The 16659-nt window shown below is 44.2% G+C and overlaps 1 protein-coding gene and 1 long non-coding RNA gene across 3 annotated transcripts in view; one reads left to right on the top strand and one right to left on the bottom strand.

Annotated features, from left to right (window-relative positions):
* Positions 1-4398: 4398 nt before the first annotated feature.
* On the bottom strand, positions 4399-14567 carry LOC308320683. Its single transcript, XR_013964549.1, has 5 exons — positions 14450-14567; positions 12465-12534; positions 10077-10222; positions 7030-7406; positions 4399-5847 (listed from the first exon to the last, which is right to left on the bottom strand). It is a non-coding gene; the product is annotated as an uncharacterized lncRNA (long non-coding RNA).
* tpm4a (tropomyosin 4a) overlaps positions 6573-16659 on the top strand; it is a 31643-nt gene continuing 21556 nt past the window's right edge. The window contains exons 1-3 of one of the 2 annotated variants that reach the window (XM_080771298.1): positions 6573-6683; positions 7212-7447; positions 9763-9888. In XM_080771298.1, the coding sequence (XP_080627424.1) occupies positions 7334-7447; positions 9763-9888 (240 nt within the window). In that variant the 5' untranslated portion in view covers positions 6573-6683; positions 7212-7333. Of the gene's footprint in view, positions 6684-7211; positions 7448-9762; positions 9889-14540; positions 15077-16659 lie in introns of those variants that run through there. The other variant, XM_080771299.1, reaches the window with a different exon arrangement.

Here is a 16659-nt window from a genome sequence, read left to right as displayed (position 1 = left end):
ACATCTGTAGCCTATATTGTGATTACATTTGACCGTACATTTGACTCTTGTGTTCTATTCTTGTGAAATATTCAGTAAAGTATTGTGGTGAAATATTCACCCCAAGTTGATAAGATATGCAGAGAATATAATACCAAGAAGCCCCAGTTTGAAATGCATTAGGCCACAGACCCCCATTTGATACCATTTGCTCTCTGGGAAAATCAGGGTCCATTTGGTTCCATTTGTATGCTCTTGGAGTATGATGACTGTGCTAACAGTATTATCATAAAATATGTCTCAGTTTGAAGATTCAAAAAAACATATTTCATATGTGTGAGCTTGTAAAGTAGAACGTTCAAGCTAGAGACAGTGTTGCCAAGTCTGATCATTATAAGCTACTTTGGACTTGTTTATCTATTGGTAGTCCTTGACATGGAAATGTTTGAGTTCCACTGCTCTGAAACAACATTAGACAACAAAGTTTGACAGTCAACACTATAATTGATTATTTTAAGACTAATTTCCGGACCATTTCTGATTTACCTACTTTGAACTGGCCTATTAACATTTTTATAGACCTGGTTGCTTGTTTCACTCTCACATCCACGATATGTGGCAACCCTGGTCCCTGGTTTGTTTTGCGTGTGGATGTTGTTTTGTGTTGCTTTAGCATCTTTAGCACAGTAGCTATCAGAGGCTGCAGTCATGTGGAAGCAGGAGGGAAAAAGAAAAAAAGTCGAAAACACACAGCATTGCGCGCCCGCAGATCTGCCCTTAAACGGCAGATCTGTCGTTTTATGGATCATAGAACGAACGTACTGGTATGCTGTTAGCTTGTTGCCCCCCCCCCCCCTCCCTCTCTCTCTCTCTCTCTCTCTCTCTCTCTCTGAGGTTCTCTCTCTCTCGCTCGCGCGCGTTACTCTAACACGTCTTTCTGTCTTTCTCTCTCTCTCTCTCTCTCTGTCAGAAAGCGTTGTCAGTTTACTCACAGCACCGTCACTCCTGTCAGTTATTTCGTCGTGTATTGGTAGCCTATATGAGCCCAATATTGGCGTTACGCATTTCACTTGAATAATGTTGTGTGCGCACGTGCGCACGCCCCCTCCCTCTCTCTCTCTCTCTCTCTCTCTCTCTCTGACGTTCTGTCTCTCTCGCTCGCGCGCGTTACTCTAACACGTCTTTCTGTCTTTCTCTCTCTCTCTCTCTCTCTCTGTCAGAAAGCGTTGTCAGTTTACTCACAGCACCGTCACTCCTGTCAGTTATTTCGTCGTGTATTGGTAGCCTATATGAGCCCAATATTGGCGTTACGCATTTCACTTGAATAATGTTGTGTGCGCACGTGCGCACGCTGAGAAAGACAGTTATTTAATGAAACTGAAAATTATAACTTGCTGCACTGCTGTCTCGCCACCGTATAGCCATTCCTGTGTGTGTGTGTGTGTGTGTGTGTGTGTGTGTGCAGGCGTGTGTAGTCGGCATTGGCTGGCAGGCGAAAATAGCAAAAGCTATACGTGTAATGTAAACATTTCGGCACAATCCAAGTAGTGACAATGAACAATGTTGATTTAACTAAGGGATTCGCTGAGTGTTGTATTTTGTAAATACAGGGATTTAGAAGTGATAAGCAAAATAGTGAGCCAATAATTTCTCCCCTTCCTTCTGTCTGTTATCCTGCGAGGGCCCTAAAAAGCAAGATGGCTGATTGTGAGACTGAACGGCCGGCGAAATTCTAGTGTGGGGGCGGGCCTGGTGGGCCTATGAGAACACAGAGCAGTGTTGCCAGGTTTGCGAATTGTAAGCGAGTTGTAGTGTGTGCAAGTAGCCTGGTTAAAAGGCCTTGTTTCTGCCCCTGTGGGGCAACAGCAGTTTCTGTCGACCAGTTTCTGTCCACCGCTTTGGCACGTGACCAACTTAAGACTTGTTAAATTAGATAAAACTTTATGGTACTCAAAATGTCCGGGGTCACAATGGGGCTCTATGGACTGGCAACTGTGGCAAGTAGACCTGTAGGCATTTTTACCGGTAGTTACACAACATTGTCACACACCAAAAATTGCTTATCTACAATCTCACAACATGTCACACTGCAACACGCTGTGAGCTTGTAGATCTTTTGATGTTTTGGCTATTTTCAATGCTGTCCGAAAATGTGTGTGCGTGCGTGCAGGTGGGTGTGTGTGTGTGTTTGTTGTCTATTGTGTGCAATTACACCATGCTTGTATCATCAAGAATGAGGTGATCCATCATCTACTCACCCCAGAGCTAGAATGAGGTGATCTACTCACCCCAGAGCTAGAGAGACTGTAAGGAAAGTTCTTGTATGCAAACTCACCGGTCATTGGTTAGGTATAAAAGCGCATGACATCATACCAACTGGCATGGAGCCAGGTGTCATAAAGGAAGCATACCCTGGTTGTGAAGACAACAAATGACAGCAAATACAGCATAGAGACGTGTGTGTGTGTGTGTGTGTGTGTGTGTGGGTGTGTGTGTGAGCGTGCGTGCGTGCGTGCGTGCATGCATGCGTGCGTGCGTGCGTCAGAGACCAGGTGATGTCCTATCCTGTCTGAGATGAGTCAGGCAGTAAGGATGTCTGCAGGCTGTAGGAATTGGATTGCGCGCGCACACACACACACACACACACACACACACACACACACACACACACACACACACACACACACACGTTGCAAAAAAGCACTTGAGAAATGAAGACATGCTAAATTGAAGCTGAAGTTTCAGTTTTTTATGGTTTTAAGGATACCAATCTGTCCAACCCAATCCTCTTGTCTCAATCTCTTCCACAGCCCTGTCTGTACTGCTGTCCATTAATCATTAACATGTACTTTCAGCTTCCCAAACTGAGTTCTCAAAATACTTCATGTTTAGTCTGGGCCCCTCTGAAGCATTTCTGTGGCTGAGCAGCAGCAAGAGAGAGCATACTAGTTGGAACATCGGGAGAGGATATTAAAATCATAAAATTATACACTTGAATCATGTTCAATACGGCCCGTGGTTCGACCTCCCGTTAGTTCGACCATGCATTAAGGTTGGCGAACATGCGCTGCTCTGCTCCGGTGCTCCCATGCTCACCGTTATGTTTAGGTTAGGTTAGAGATAGGGTTAGTAAGGTTAATTAGTAATGGTCGAACTAACGGGAGGACGTACCAATGCCACGCAGGAAGTGCAGCAGGGTGAAATCCACAATGTTCTATTTGATGGTTCTGGTGAGAGGCTGTGAAGGATGAGGACGAACTAGAAGAAGAAGAAGAAAAATAACTTCTGCTGGTTTCCTGCCTGTACTCTGTAGTAAACTCTGCTACCAATTAAGACCAACCTCTGGCTAGATAAGATTGCAGAGTATGTCACATCAACATTTCACCCCGGCTGGCAGTGATTTTGGGTGGCGGGGCTATAAGACATCCATTATACTATATGCTACTAGTTCAACCTGCAAGCAATAGCATCATATTCCAGATACCGTATCAAAGTACAGCAATGACACTACTACAACAGAAGTGCATGCCCACAACAAACACTCCACTGAACATTGTTTGTATTTGTACAGATATATAGCTGCTCTTATACTGTCATTAATAATGACAGTACGCATGATGTGCACACACACACACACACACACACACACACACACACACACACACAAGCGCCGAGACGAATCAAACACTCTCTCACTCACACACACACACACACACACACACACACGCGCGCAACTGGCGCAAAAGGCACCGACCAAAATGGAATAACACACACACATGCACGCACGTGCGCACGCACACGGCACCGAAACAACACTAACACACGTACACAAACACAGCCTCTCTCTCTCTCTTCCCAACTCAATGAGAGCTCGAGCCACGTTCAATGTGATTAAACCAGGGATTATGTTTCTTAACTTTGTGAGATAAATTAAACAGACCACAATACCTTTCTGTGGGTCCGGTCACTCAGCTGTCTGCCCCAAGCAAGAATTTCAAACTCACAAAACGTATTTTGTCTCCTTTCCTTTTGTTATATCCTAAATGGACTATATGCTCCCAGTCTCTTAACGTCATTTTCCCCTCCACGGACACGGGACAAAACGGATTATAAAGTAAATAATAAACTTATTTAATTTAAAATACTTCCACCGCTTTCACAATTCATAAACAACCACACACAGCAGGTGCTGTGATTGGTATAGCCAATGACCTCACGGTCTGAGGCGGGCATTAGGGCTGAGCACAGCCCTCTATTGGCTCTGGGGCTGAGAGATTTTAGACCCAATGGCAAGTAAACCAAGCAGGCGTGTCTTGGCAGCTGTCAATCATTCAACGCAATGAAAGCCAATGGAAGCCTTTTGGGCTGTAAAAAAATCAGCCCATTTTGACCTATTTTGTGTTTTTCTTGTAACTATTTGATGCTTTTGCTGCTTTAGATTATACCAGAATATAAAAGTATCTATTCTAAAACATTTTAATAATAATTTATCATCTTTACTCCATAGGATAGGGGGGGCTGAGCCCCCCTTGCCCATTGAGCCACCCAATTGGTGGTGGAGACACCAAGGATGTAAATATACACTATTCACTTGCACTCAAGTCTGATGTAGCTATTTACGGGCAGTGGGACCTGGCAGAGACCTGTGCTCTAAGTTATTTTCTTGTACATTTTCTTTCTTCTTCGCATTTGTCTAATAAAAGCTAGCAGATATAGTAAGTGGAATGTTTCAAGCTGGTGTGAAAACATAATGGCTTGGCGGAGATAAGGTGACAAGAATGGATAGAGTGAGAGGTGAGGAGGAGTTTTCAGACTGCAGTGGAAAATGGAGAATCTACAGTTCTGACTGCAAAGAGGGACATTGTGCCACAGTTTGGGAGCCAAAAGGAGGAAGTGTCTAGGACGTGTAGAGTGTTGGCCAGGATATTTTAGGGAAGGTTTGAACAGATTTCCTGTGTTAGTTCCCAAGTGAGTGGGAAGAGTGTGGATTGATTGCCTTGTAGGCCATCAGCATAATTTTGTACTGGGTGCAAGTTATTGCGGATTGAGTCAGGAATGGATCAGGAAAAATACAGACTGGAATTATATGTAATGTAATATGTATTGATGGCAGATTAATCTGCAAACACATGGACAAAATTATTATTATTTTTACCAGTGGCTTGAAAAGCACTGGTCTATATGTGCTATAATACCCATGAAAACTTCGACTTGCTAGTCATACTGACGTGTAGTTCTGTAGTTCTGATTGGCTGCCTTTCTACGCAACCCATAGAGGGGCCCGGGGGGACGCAATCAGACACTTTTAATGCCATAGTCGAAACGGTCGGTTGAGCGGCGCCGTCGCCATGATGCCGGTGGCAGAGTACACCGGAGCACACCCGCTGATTTAACAGTACAGTAACACATTCGGACCCCCACGCAGACTACCGCGGACCCCCGCGCCGACCTCCCCAGGGACCCCCGTTGGACACGCCGATCCGCGGATCCCCGCGATTTTGACACATATGAGAGATGTTCTTTGCACCTGCCAAGCCAATGTCAACACTACAACCGACAGCTGTGCGTGAGGTGCGACATATAATGGCTTGGAGAATGTGCTACCTGAGAGTGCGCAAATAAAGCCAAATGCACCCATAACAGTCCATTTGTATTTCCATCAGAGTTTATTGTTAAACTTTGGGTCCTTTGGTTCCATTTGTATAGTAGGCTAAGACTACACTGTCAGTTACAGAGTCACCTCGACAGATCCTGTTGTTAACATATGTGGATGTACTCCGCAGGAGCGTAAAGCACCAACGAGCTGGCCAGATGTATGGAGAACCGTGATGACTGGAAGCGACGATGGAGGGCTCGTCTGAGGACCACCTAGAGAGAGAGATTGGAAAACCAGTCAGATTGAAAAGGATGCACTCTGTTTCACCGACGGAGGCACGCTGCCTCCACCTCAAGGTGACTTGAGTCACGTGAGGCACCGCCGAGCAAGCTTACCGAGGTTGATCAGTTGATAATTGTGTCCAACTGGCATGCTACTGCGCCCACTGTTTCTTGGGGGCTTAGGGTGCCAGGTGAGCTGTTAGCAGCGGGTGTTGGTGACCAGTGCCTTCATCCGGGCCTGACTCCTCCTGCGCCATTGTTCAATGTTGCATCATGCTACAGATGTGTCTTCTGTTTATCTCGATTCAAATACCCAATCATGGGTTTGTGTGTGTGTGTGTGTGTGTGTGTGTGTGTGTGTGTGTGTGTGTGTGTGTGTGTGTGTGTACGCGCGCGCGTGCATTTGTGCGTGTGTGCCACATTCTCTCTTCTTTCTTTAACCTATATTTCTATGAAGGTCTCACAAACTCTGCACTCTGAAAGCCTCTCGCACTCCACCTCTTCACCTCTTGTCTCCGTTTTGCATTAGCCTCTCCCTCAACACCTCTCTATCAAATGGGCACACACAGAAGCACGCGCACGCGCACACACACACACACACACACACACACACACACACACACACACACACACACACACACACACACACACACACACACACTGTGAGTGTTTCATGTAAAGTGTCGGTGGAGTTCTTATCCATTCGTGGGAGGTTAAATGTGCAAACAGGACCTGTGCTTCTCTCTCTCTTGCTCTCTCCTGTCTGATCTCTGGCTCTCCGTGAACAGCAACCCAAATAAGGAGATTTTCTGCGGCTGAAGAGTTGAGTGAGTATAGAACGCAGCAGAGTGGGCCAGTCAGACCATTCCTTAAAGGCCTTGGAAGAGTGGTCTGATAGGGGGAATGTGTGTGTGTGTGTGTGTGTGTGTGTGTGTGTGTGTGTGTGTGTGTGTGTGTGTGTGTGTGTGTGTGTGTGTGTGTGTGTGTGTGTGTGTGTGTGTGTGTGTGGTCGTAGTACTTGGCGATTGTGTCTATTAGAGAGAGGGGGGTCTGAGTACAGAGTAATGAGTGGATCTGTGGATGGAGGAATGGATGGAGCTAGAGCAGGAGATGTGGAGGGGGGCGTTAAGGGAGAGAGGGGGGTCATTAGTGACTGGAGGCAGGTTTACTTGCAGTTTAAATCACTGTCAGTAGCCTTGGGGCTGGAGTCTCCATCCCTCTACACCGGCCATATAGGGTTCCTGCTCTTTCTGTCTCCTTTCTCTACCTCCTCTGCCTCTCCCTTCTTCTTCTCGTCCCCTCTGGCCCTCCTTGGACTACGGTTCCCTAAACAAAAAACGTTCATTCTCACACAGGAGGACAGTCTCTGGAAGGAGCACATCTCGAACCAGAGGAGAGACAACAGCATATCGACAGACGTGCTATATACTACTACCTTCGTTTATCTCGGTGAGGGACATCAGACGCAAACGCCACCATGGAGGCCATCAAGAAGAAGATGCAAATGTTGAAGCTGGACAAGGAGAACGCCATCGACCGGGCGGAGCAGGCTGAGACCGACAAGAAAGCAGCGGAGGACAAATGCAAACAGGTGAGGACCATGGAGAGAGGAATGAGAGTGGGAGATGGCAAGGCAAAAAAGGAGAGATACAGATATGAGAGAACTGCATGTGTGCTTACTGTTGATTTAACTAGACTGGAAACAAATGGTTCCATAAGGATGCATTTGGTTATATGTGTATGCTTGCAGACTTAGAAATAGATTAACACTGAGTATTTACTGTGTTGAGGTGGATCATAATGCCTATGATAATTCAGATCAAAGACATATAGTGTATTTTGTGACCTTAGATGAGAGCTAGGCTAGGCTTCCTGATCATTTTCTGTTTATTCGTACATTCACAATAAAATAAAGAGTTGTAGAAATTCACCTCCTATCCAGTATAGTGGGCTTTATTGCTGCTTACCGTTGGTCATTATATAAGGTAATAATTGACACCAGTCATACAATGGCCTGTGTAAAAAATAAAAGACAGAAAGAAAGAAGAAGAAGAAAAGGTTTACTGGAAACCTTTCAAACAGATAGAGTTGAAAGTCTAGCTTTGCCACGTTGATTCCACTGCCCTTTAGCAATGCAACTATGCTCAAAACTGCTATTTCAAATAATGTTAAAATGGAAAAGTGACGTACAAGTTCGGCACAAAATATATTTAAGATCTATTCCAAAAGGATAGAATTAAACAGTGTGAACAACTTGGACTCCAACTGGGACTAGTGAGCTCATGGCTCAGCACATCATGTAAAATGCTAGTCTTAAAACCAAGAACGGGTATACACAATGTATCAAACATTGTGAGTGTCCTGGATTTAATCGGTACCCACAGTGAAGTGTTATACCCACCAGTGCATAACAAATGGATAGAAGTCTCTATGGCAGCGAACTAAACATGTTCATTCAGACTGGAGACAGGCACCATACAACAACAAATAGATGAGTAGGCGCTGGACACAGGAACAACAGTTCAGGACTTAACAGTGTTGACAGGAGGGAGACTTGAAAGTTGCATCAGGATAATCCAAGGGGATAACACCACATAGGGCTTGGCCCATTCAGGTGGTGAAGCCACCCAAGATCAGGGCTTGTCCTCCATGCATGGAGCACATTGTGGAGAGACCCCTGGTATGGTGAGACCTGGAAGAGCCTATAGTTTGGAGAGTATTACGGAGCATCGATCTGTATGTCTGTCTGTTCTAGTGTCAAGTAGATAGGCAGTTCCAACACAGTTGGGAGGACACAACGGAAATGCTTGCAAATGAACAATAGCTGATAACGGCAGACACACAGTCCCATAGAGCATAGACACCTGCACACACAATTATGCACACGCACGCACGCACGCACGCACGCACGCACGCACGCACGCACGCACGCACGCACGCACGCACGCACGCACGCACACACACACACACACACACACACACACACACACACAATGCTTGTGTTCTCTGTGATAACAGCTGTATTTTTAGACAACAGAGGTGACAGACATCATGGAATCCATCAGGATTATCAAAAGCACTTCACAGAACCTCAGGCAGGCCCAGAGGGGACGACTGATTAGGGGGAACACTTAACTCTGTGTGCGTGTGTGCATCTGCAGAGAGAGAGAGAGAGAGAGAGAGAGAGACGAGAGAGAGAGAGAGAGAGAGAGAGAGAGAGAGAGAGAGAGAGAGAGAGAGAGAGAGAGAGAGAGAGAGAGAGAGAGAGAGAGAGAGACAGACAGACAGAGAGAGAGACAGAGAGAGAGAGACAGAGTTTAGACTGTACATACCACTCAGGGCTCTTGTTATTATGGACTAAAAATACAGCATTAACATTAACACTCAGATGGAGAGTCATAAACATGACATCTAATCAGGCCTCCAGTACATTATGTGCCCCGCGTGTGAAGCTATGGATGTCAACACCATACCTCCTGGGGAACATAATGTTTAAAGGGATATTTCACTTTCAAATATGGTTGGGGTCATTTATTTTTTTACCTCTGATACTGTACTGTATTTTTTAAATGCCTCTAAACACTGATGCTGTTTGCCTTGTATACTATACTATATACTATATCCAGTTATAGTGAGCATAATTTTTTAACACTTTACAGACAGACAGTATTTAGATTTTTTATATTTATTTTATCAGACAAGCCCTCTTCCTATATAAAGTTTAACCAGTTTTAACGTTATGTTAGATTCATTGAAAATACCCATCCTTGGTTATGTTGACTGCTATTGTCCTTCTAATGTGTGATGTGGTCGTGTTTTTTCAATTATTATTTTTATTTATCTTTTTATAATTTCTTTGGAAAATGAGAAAATAAAAATAGGCTAACATAGTCATCTCATCCCCAGCTGGAGGACGAGTTGATGGACCTGCAGAAGAAGATGAAGATGACAGAGGATGAGTTGGACAAACACACGGAGGGCCTGAAAGATGCTCAGGAGAAACTGGACCTGTCGGAGAAGACAGCAGCAGACGTAAGTGAAGGCCAGGGCGCGCGTGCACACACACACACACACACACACACACACACACACGAAGTCACACAGTCACACACAGTCACACACAGTCACACACACATAACAACAACAAACAACACATACATACTGTACACATACACCCCTGCACACACTTTATGCACACTCACACACTCGCAAGCACCAACCTGTGGATGGTCCATTGGTTCATTATAGCTGCTCTCAATGCCAGTACCAGCTGTGAGATGCCTTTGATCAGCTGTGGTCTGCAGCACATCACAGAGTCTGTTACATTCTTGTGCAGCCAGTCCTGAAAGATGAGAACTCGAGTGCCCTGTGTACGCACACAGGGCACACACACACACACACACACACACACACACACACACACACACACACACACACACACACACACACACACACACACACACACACACACACACACACACGTGTTAAAAGACAGGTATTTTATATCTTGCAGCTGTAACATCATCATAATACTATACAAATACACTCATTACACAACCAAAAATGACTTCCCCCAATCCGTCCATTTTTTATTTGCATCTGGTTCTTACAAGTGATGCAAAACCTGAATTATTTGATGGTATCACACACAAGTGTAGTAACTATGGATGGAAAAAGGTTTAATTTTTTTAATTTTTGATCTGTCTGAAGGATTATGATGATGATTGATGTGATAACGATGACAATGATGTGTTGTTCTGCTTGGGGCTAAATTGTGTTAGCGGAAATGGAATATCGGATATACACTTTTCTCCTCATAAAGGATAACTGTTCTCTAATACAGTCTCAGACTCATTTTTGTCTCCACCAGGCCGAAGGCGTGGGGAGAGTGTATGTTTTGCACTCCGTCCGTGTGTGTGTGCGTGTGTCCGTCCTTCCTTCCGTCCGTCCGTTACCAGCTAATCTCCGGCACCGTTGGCCCGATCCATGCCAAACTTTGCACACACACTCCCTGGATGCCAACGACGAACCTCTGCCCCAAATATTCATCAACAACCTGTTATAGCGCCACCATGAGGCCGATTTAGGCAAAACACATTTCTGTTGATTACTTGTACACATTTTATCCATACATCACACAATTCGATATACACTATCTCCATAGCCATGTGATCAACACGGATCTGCACCATTTCCCATCTTCCATCCTGATTGGCTAAGATTGGCTTCCAAAGCTCACATAATTGGTCCGTTTCGAACAAAATGCCACAAATCACAAACCCAGTGTGCAATTTCCGTGAAATTATGCACACACATTTCCACTAGGCCAATGACATGCCACTATTTTTTCCCCAAATCAGCCTCACGGTGGCGCTATAACAGGGCAATTCCTGCTTTTACCAATAACTGCATCGATCTGTATACAACTTATGTGCACTCCCTAGAGGCCATGGAAAAACATTTTCCCTGCATCCCTCCACATCTGCCGGTTATAGCGCCACCATGAGGCCGATTACTGGAAAACACATTGTTTATGTTAGTCACACAGATTTCATCCAAATCTCACGCAAATCGGTACACATGACCTCTGAGTCTGTTGGATTTCTCAGATTCTACACTTATTGGCTAAGATTGCCTTCCAAAGTTTTCAGGAGTGGCCCGTTTTCATTCATCCATAATTCTATCCTAAGAGAAGCTATGAGTGATCTGGATCTGCACTTCCTCAACAAAATGAAGAAAATTGTTGAAAAAAAACATGTTTATATTACTCCTAAACATTTTGCCAAACATCACACACACTCCTATCCTCCTGGTGGAGACCTGTGCCCAGAAGGGCACTTTTTCTAGTTCAGACAGGATGGTTCATCAATAGATCATCAATTGTAATCATTGGACCAAAGATAATAAAATTGTGGATTGTGGGTGACACTTCAAACCACAGTAGTGTCTGTCAATGATGGTTTCTATGACCATTTGGGAGAAAAATAGATAAACATGGAGTCAAAATGGGAACAATTCTTCCCTGTTTTTGACGTGTTTGAAGAAAAGTAAGTGTGAGAGAGAGGCACAGTGAGTGAGAGACTGTAGACATCAGAGACATATACTTTCCACGGATTACAATCACCCAAGGAGAGTTTGAAAACATGACTAATGACAAAAAACTCCCATATCTGTTGGGTCAAGTACAACAATGTGCAAACACAGCAGCTGTGACAGGAGAAGGATGTCAAATGGAATACAAGCAGTTTAAGGAATACAAACCATTGTGTGTGTACACTGTTTATCAAAAGTATAAAGCTAACGTCTCCTATATGTATGTATATTGTATAACTATCTCTGACAGAAAATGAACAATCTTTTTATAGTTTCACAAGATAGTATTACCCAAAGTGTTAATGTAACACAGTTCTGTTTACACCTTTATATAATTCCTATTTATATCCAATATTTATTTGTAAATACATTGCTTTGGCACAGGCAGGCAGGCAGGCAGGCAGGCAGGCAGGCAGGCAGGCAGGCAGGCAGGCAGACAGACAGACAGACAGACAGACAGACAGACAGACAGACAGACAGACAGACAGACAGACAGACAGACAGACATGCCCTACCTTCCACCAGGATGTTTCATTGTTTCAGTGTTGTGGAGGACATCCCAGGGAAACACTGCATTGTACTGCACTGGGAGAAAGAGGAAGTGGCTAGAAAGGCACACATGTATGCTGAGCAGATTGAGGCACCTTGGATTATCTTAATTTAAACTCAAGGAATAGTTATAAATGTGTGCAATTAAAAGTGCAGAGCGGAGAGCGCCAAGGTAAATACTTGAATGAATATTGCACAACACACTTGAAAATGTTTTCAACAGTGACCTTGGGTCTACAGCACACTGCCACACTGCCACACACACACACACACACACACACACACACACACACACACACACACACACACACACACACACACAGAATAGATAAGGTCTGCAGTGAAATGAACAGGCAGCTCTGAGGAATTCTGCTCCACTGCCATCCACAAGTTTCTTATTAGAGGCAGCAGTCAAGTCATTACACATCTATATCCACACAGCCTGCACTGACCAGACAGACAACCTGGTGGGGGTAGGGATGGGAGGATAGCAAGCCAATGATCCAAACAGGCTAGCAATAATAGCCTACGCTATGTGTGTGTGTGATGATTCACAGTGAATAAAGCGGACATGATCAACCAACCGGTAGTACTGATGTTCTCAGATCACTGCCAGTTTGGGCTGGCCTGCCAGGAAAAACAAACACAGGCTTTGTCCTGTAAATCTCAGGAAACTATTTTAGCATATAAAGAAACACAATGCTTATGGGGGGGGGGGGGGGGGCGACTGGAAGGTAGGTGGTGCCACAGGTAGCTGAGCCCAGATGCCATCACTGATAGTGACTGCCCATACAGTTGCAAACAGCAACAGTAGTAGTAATGATGTTAATGCGAGGAAAAGGCTGGGTTTAAATCCCCTGCTATAGCAGAGAAAGTGGAGCGTAGTGGCAGGGGCTCTGGTATGCTTGGAATGCCGCTAAGGCAAACAGAAAGGGCCACACTCATGTGTCTAATGAAATCAATGCCTCCAGCTTTTCCGGTGCAAGGGGCAAATCAAGCGGGGACTCAAACACATATGTAGTGGATGAAACCCGTGAACTGAACAGAACTTTGCAGAGCAGAGAGGATCTGAACTGAAATAAATCTAAATCTATGTTAATGTGATGTGTATTGTGTAGCCAATAGCCATGCCCACTTGTTATGTGAATAGGAAATTGTGAATGTAAACACATGCCAGACTTCTAGCATATCGTGAAAGAAGTCAAATAAATCGGTAACAGGTGGCAGGACCACTCAGCTCATATAAAATAATATTCAACCGGACAAATACCAGTTATATATACACAAATCAAACACACACAAACACACACACTGTAGCCGTGCGTGCATCTTACACGCGCATGCACACACACACACACACACACACACACACACACACACACATGCACACCCGAACTATTCTGTTCTGTTTGTCTGCTGGTTTAACTCCATCTGATTGATGGGCTCTGTCATCTGGGTGATGCTCAGGGCAGATACAGCTTATTTAAACTGTAAGGATAACTATGATAATTGAATGGTATGGGTGTGTGTTTTAAGACAAATATGTCAGACAACCCAATTGTTGTGATCACGAGTTCAAAGGCATTTTTATTAGCAGTAAAAGGGTCAAATCAGTTTTGTTCATTATTTTATTTAGAGTGATATTAGCTACATGGCGTCCAAGCTCTGTGGGTACCATCATGACTTTACAAAAAAAAAAACAGTTCAAACTGACTTTGACTTAAAAGGAGTGCACCCCCGGCCCCATAGCCTTTTGCAGATCACATCAGTCACAGAGATCATTTTTACGCACGCACACGCGCGTGTGACTGTGTGAATGTGTGTGTGCGTTGCGTGCGGGTGTGTGCGTGCGTGCGTGTGACTGTGTGTGTGTGTGTGTGTGTGTGTGTGTGTGTGTGTGTGTGTGTGTGTGTGTGTGATATGCCCCGCCTATCCCGCTTGGAACCGTTACCTCATCAACCAAATCATCGCGTTCCTCTCTTCCCGAGTTCGAGATCGAGACTCGATCGCGCTTCAGTTTTCCTCCCAGTCAGTCAGTCCTGAGTCCGCCAACAGCAGGTCAGCAGCTCGGAGCTCCTCCACAACCGGACCGCCGTGCCACGTGAATGCGTTACATTCCAAACATCTCCTCACCCTGAACGAGAAGCTGATCCCCAGCACAGACGGAAGCACATCACAAGAAACATCTGAGAACACCTGGGCGGGCAGGACACGACGTTTGGTTATATAACTTTTTCTTCGTTTGTTTTTGCACTTGAAAGATTTCGTTTCATTCCAAAGACACTTTGACCAAATCGGATCTATTTTTTTTTAAAATACAATATTTGTGCCTACTTTTATTTTAAGTAGACCGAAGCACAACAAACATTTGCACAGCGCGCGAGGTTACAAGTCTTATTTTGTTCATATTTTTTAGCCGTATTCTTGTATATCAGATAGTTTTAGAATGGCAGGTCTGAATTCTTTGGATGCTGTGAAGAGAAAGATCCAGTGTTTGCAGCAGCAGGCGGACGACGCGGAGGACCGCGCTCAGGTTCTACAGAGAGAGCTGGACAGTGAACGGGAACTCCGAGAGAAAGTGAGGAAAAATGAGCAGATTTTTTTTACTTTTCCCTTTTCCCTCAGTTTCTGTCTTTCTTCTTCCATCTCTATTCTCGGCCGTCTCCTTTCATTTGCCACTGACTGACGTGACGGCAAAATTGGTTCTGATGAGATTACGGTGAATTTACGGGCAAACAAAGTTAACTATTTTACTTTCGTTCATTGATTCATTGGCCGGTGTGAGGCGACACAGCCGGCCACAATGCAAGGCGTTGGTCTCCTGAAAAAAGTGTGGAATGGAATCCTGTATAGGTCCTAGTGCATGCTCTGTTCCCACTTCTGTAATGTAATGATACACTGTCTATCAAATCAGTGACTCAATTAACTAATCAATTGCAACCAAATGGATTCATTTGGAGCCATCTAAACCTATTTTGCTACATTTGTATACTCTCAAAATTACAAATATGAACATTATTCTCTAATATTGCTTTATGAGAAATTGTACAGCCAGACCATATATCCATATATCTATGCTACTCATTCTCAGTACTCCTTCCTTACTGTATATGAGTCCTAATAGTTCACAATCACATTGATGACCTTGGTGTATAGTACAGTAGCATAGTTATTCTGAATCTGCCATATCAGTGGTTCTCAAAAGTATGCCTAGGGCCCGGTCCAGGAACCCTGAGGTTTCCTCAAAGGGTTCCAAATGGACTCTCACAGATCTGTAACTCTGACAGTGTACAGGTCCATTTGCTTCATTTAGGAATTTGTGCAATCTCAGAGATATGGGGGTCCTTGAAATTAAAACATTTGAAAACCAGAGTGACGTACATGAATGAACACTTTAAAGACCATAGCATGTGGCCCACACAGGAGGTTGCTAAAGAAGTAACAAGTGGAGGGAAGGAAGAGTAGGTGTTGCCAGGCTGTACAGTTTGAGGACATGACATGATGAAAGGAGCCAACTAAAGTATGGCTTTTCCCTTCCGTACAGAGAGATTGTCATTAGAGATGATTACCCAATCAAATTGGAAATTGGAGTTTACTCGCCTTTTAAGTTCATACAAACCATCTGAATGTAAATTCATATACCATGCAATGCACTACTAATGAGTCATAGAGCGCTTTAACTTACCGTTAGACTAACGGCGTTAGTCAAACAAAACATTTGATTTCTCAACGTTATTTGCAAAGTAAGTTGTAGGTCTTGTCAATCTTTGTTGTTTTCCTTTTTAAGCCACCACACATAATTGGTGTGAGCTAAGTAACAGCACAGCACTGGTACCTGATGCATGTCCTGTATGTTATACGTATATCTGTTGATTCTGTATCTATAGGAGGTAGCCTTCCCTACCACTTATATATCATTGCTGTAGGGTGGGAAGTGGGAACCTTGTATCTCTTACTTTTCAGCCTTGCGCCACCCCCTATCCCTATAGCCATTTTTTACATTTTATAGTAAAAAATGTTTGAAGTTTAGGGATAAGGGGTAAGGGGTGGCACAAGATATTATGGCCACACGTCCAGTCGTCCATAGACTTGGCTCTTGGCTGCCACTCTATGTTTGTTAAAAGTGCTCTAAACAAATATTATATATATAGACTAGCTGAT

Source organism: Protomyctophum bolini (assembly GCF_963924005.1).
Source record: "Protomyctophum bolini genome assembly, chromosome: 8".
Lineage (NCBI taxonomy): Eukaryota > Metazoa > Chordata > Actinopteri > Myctophiformes > Myctophidae > Protomyctophum > Protomyctophum bolini.
The sequence above is the reverse complement of the archived record's forward strand: the minus strand, read 5'-3'. Positions and strand labels throughout refer to the sequence as shown.